Below are 3,648 nucleotides of genomic sequence, written 5' to 3'. Positions count from 1 at the left end.
TTTCTTGGTTTCCACAAAATTCTTTATTTAAAATCTTTTCAAACTCCATAAAAATAACAATGTATCTTTCTCTCTCTCTCTAAAAAAATGGCTTAAAGCTCATTCTCAGTGATCATCACTGCAACAATCACAATCAATGTTCCATCATTCACACCTGAAATTGATAACAGTTGCGCTGTCACATTTAACACAACTTTGAATGAAAAAAAAAAAAAGCATTTAACTGTTATGCAAAACAATCACATTCATACATTTCATCGGCAGACAATAAACCTTGTTTGAGGAAACCAACTGCAACAGTGACCGTGTTAAGATGCAGCCAACTGAAAAGCTACGACGCAACAAAACTGACTTATTAGATGGCTTTAACACAGCACACAAGTTTGAGTGTAAAACCTTTTTTGTCTTTTTTTTTTTTTGTTAGTCTACAGCTCACACTAAGACACATTTGGTAAAAGGTTGTACAAAAGTTTTACTTGCAAAACAAACAAAAAAAAAGATCATTTAGCAGTGCAGTGTATACACAGACACGGTAGGTACACTTGAGAATGGCATTTGACGGAAAGAACCAGAAAATAAGCCTTTTAATAAAATGCAACAGACTTAACGGACTTTTTGAACATAGGATATGCATAAAACATAGATGAACGCAGAATCATTAGTAATGTTTTCGTGTTGTTCTTATGCGAAAATAGTGCATAAAAAACTTTTTCAGTTGCTTTTTGAATTCAACAAAAAACAACGGCAAATAACATTTACAACACGGTTAAGTACCATACTAAAAAGAAAATTCACTTTTGTGCTTCTATTTTAATATGGGATGTCTCAAAAGTGTTTCATAATCAGGGGTGAACACCAGTAGAAAGGCAAATCTTTTTAGGATTAGATGGAAAAAATGTCATAATGGTCCCCCACACGGATGAAAGGCTTAGTTTGGATTTATTTCATGAAGTATACTAATTGTAATATCCAGGCCAAATGAAGAATAAATTTAAAAATGAACATAACACAACTTCTGTGGTCTACAATCTTAAATAAACACCACAGACATGAATGCTACAGTAGCAACTATGTTTACACTCACAGTAAACAAGAAAGAAAAATGAATCACAAAACTCTTCACAAACCAAAAAAATAAAAACAAGAGAAGTGCATAAGTCAAATAAGGCCAATATTAAAATTCACTTAAAGTAAAACGAGATTCAATATCTGAGTAGATATTCAGAGTGCAGAATTAACAAGCACTGTACAAAACGGACAGGCAAGTGCCAGATGAGCTTCAAAAAGTCTTGAAAAGGAGCATATTTTGTTGGCGAGGAAGATTCAGTCATTCCCAAAAATATATATATTAGAATAAGCTTAGATCCCTGTTAGAGAGCTACAAAAGACAACTGTAAATATTACAGAGAGATCTTCTCAAAGCTTTATAAAGTCATCTGTTTGTAACAGGTCCCCCGCAAGGGCGACGTCCACCTTGGTAAAAGCCCCCCCCCCCACCTGTCAGTACCAGTTAGTTGATTGCAAGGGTTGACTACAGCGAGAAAACGACAAACATGAAGATGCCCACGGAGCAGACGAAGCACAGGCCAATATTGAGGAGAAGTTTAATTCGAGGGGGCTCGTGCAGCATCTCCGCGATCACCCTGGCATTGTCCTGGGGCACTTTTGGCTGAGCGTCCTGCAACGGCTCCTTGAAGCCACAAAACCAGTCCAGCACGCGAATGCAGCGACTGGCCTCATAGCGTTCTTCCTCATCCAGTTTGCCGAACCTGTCGGCGGGCGTGGTCGCGGGGGACGGCTCCGCGCTGGGGGTGGCCGGGTCGTGGTCAGTGGACGGGACAAGGAGTTTGATATCGGCGCCGTCCAGACACCTCTCCTTTCTGACATCTGGAGGCAAGCCTTTGTGCAAGCTTGCGTCACCATTGCAGTGGCTCTTCTCAGTCAGCTTGTACATTTGCTCTCTGTCCTTTTTGCTCTCGGGCAGTTTTTCAACATGACGGAGTCCCCACACCGTCGTGGTGCGGATCTGATCCTCATCCGGCGGAGATGTGAGAAGACTGACCACCACGGCCACAAAGCCTGAGATCCAGAACAGGCCAGCTGCCACATACATGTAGTGGACGTGAACGATGAAAGCAGGTCGGTTGTCGGGTTGGTCGCAGCGAGGCTGGCGGTACATAAAAGCCAGGACTAGTCGGATGGTACCCAGAATGAAACCGGTCATGCCTCCCCAAAACGCCCCTTTCTCATTACACCGTTTCCAGAACACGCCAAGCAGGAAGAGTGCAGCGATGGGCGGGGTGAGGTAGCCGGCCACTTCCTGGATGTAAAGGTAGGTCTGGCCGCCTTGCATCTCGATGATAACGGGAACCCAGGCGATACTGATGGTCACCATGAACATCACAAAAAGGCGGCCCACGATGAGGAGCTCACGCTGGGACGCCTTCTTTCGAGCGGTTTGGTAGATGTCCAGGGTGAAGATGGTGCTCGCGCTGTTGAAGATGGAGTCGAGATCACTCATCAGGGCGGCGATCATGACCGCCATCATCAGACCGCGGAGTCCCACCGGCATCACGGCCATGACCAGACGGGGGTACGCGATGTTAGAGCAGCCCGCCTGAGAGCCACACACGGCCATGCAGTGCTCAGGCCCGATGCAGGCGATCTCATCTGCAAACAAGATGCGGGAGATCATACCCGGGATGACGATTACAAACATGGGAAGGATCTTAAGGATTCCTGCCATGAGTGTCGAGCACTTAGCGTGAGCGATATTCTTTGCGGCGAGCACTCGTTGAACGATGACCTGGTCAGCACACCAGTACCAAATGGAGGCGGTGGTTTGGCCGAGAATGAAGCCCGGCCACGGAATGTCTTCATCCAAGGGGCCATGGAGGATGCGAAGGGAGTTGGGTTTGGGATGGATACGGCAAGAGGGAGAATAGGAATAGTTCCCTGAGGCCAAGATGGCGGTAACATTGGGGACAGCTTCCATGTACTTAGTTTTGACACCTTCTAGCCCACCCACTTTCTCAAGGCTGATGATGGTTAATGTTAAAGCTCCACCGATCATCAACACGGCCTGAAGGGCATCCGTGTACAGAACCGCCACCAGACCACCGGTGACCGTGAGAAGGGCGGTCATGCTAATGAGCAGGACTATAGACAGGTAAAGATTCCACCCGAGGGACTCCTGGATGAAGAGCGCGCCGGCATACAAGTCCACAGACAGCTTGGTGAAAATGTAGAGGAGAACTGAGAGGAAAGCAAAGTAGACTTTGAGCCGAGTGCCGCCATAGCGTTTCGACAAGTATTCAGGCATGGTGAACACTCCCGAGTGGATGTACACTGGAATGAACACCCAGCCGAGCAGCTGCAGAAGCAGAAGGGCGTTGAATTCCCAAGCTCCCACAGCAAAGCCACCCGCCGCTCCCGACCCGGCCAGTCCGATGAAATGTTCGCTGCCGATGTTACTCACGAAGAGCGACGCACCGATCACTATCCACGTCATGGAGCGTCCGGCCAGGAAGTAGCCGCTCACAGTGCTTCGGTTGGCTTTCCACATGGCGAAAAACCCGATGACAAGTACGAGGACAAAGTAGAGCGCAACCACTGCGATGTCGGCCGCTTCCATTGCAGGTCCCATTT

General features: G+C 46.9%; 1 protein-coding gene across 1 annotated transcript; it reads right to left on the bottom strand.

The window, feature by feature from the left end:
• slc5a3b (solute carrier family 5 member 3b) lies at positions 1-3,648 on the bottom strand. Its single transcript, XM_088314726.1, has one exon. The coding sequence runs from the start codon at positions 3,644-3,646 to the stop codon at positions 1,532-1,534; it is 2,115 nt and encodes a 704-aa protein (XP_088170852.1). The 5' UTR covers positions 3,647-3,648; the 3' UTR covers positions 1-1,531.

This window comes from Idiotropiscis lumnitzeri, chromosome 14 (assembly GCF_059441095.1).
Source record: "Idiotropiscis lumnitzeri isolate Australia: NSW breed Sydney's pygmy pipehorse chromosome 14, RoL_Ilum_1.0, whole genome shotgun sequence".
In the NCBI taxonomy this organism is placed as follows: domain Eukaryota; kingdom Metazoa; phylum Chordata; class Actinopteri; order Syngnathiformes; family Syngnathidae; genus Idiotropiscis; species Idiotropiscis lumnitzeri.
This window is presented reverse-complemented; position numbering and strand designations above follow the sequence as displayed.

Bases quoted from the DNA above. Each gene is read 5' to 3' on its own strand.
- slc5a3b (XM_088314726.1), bottom strand. From the start codon at position 3,646: ATGGGACCTGCAATGGAAGCGGCCGACATCGCAGTGGTTGCGCTCTAC.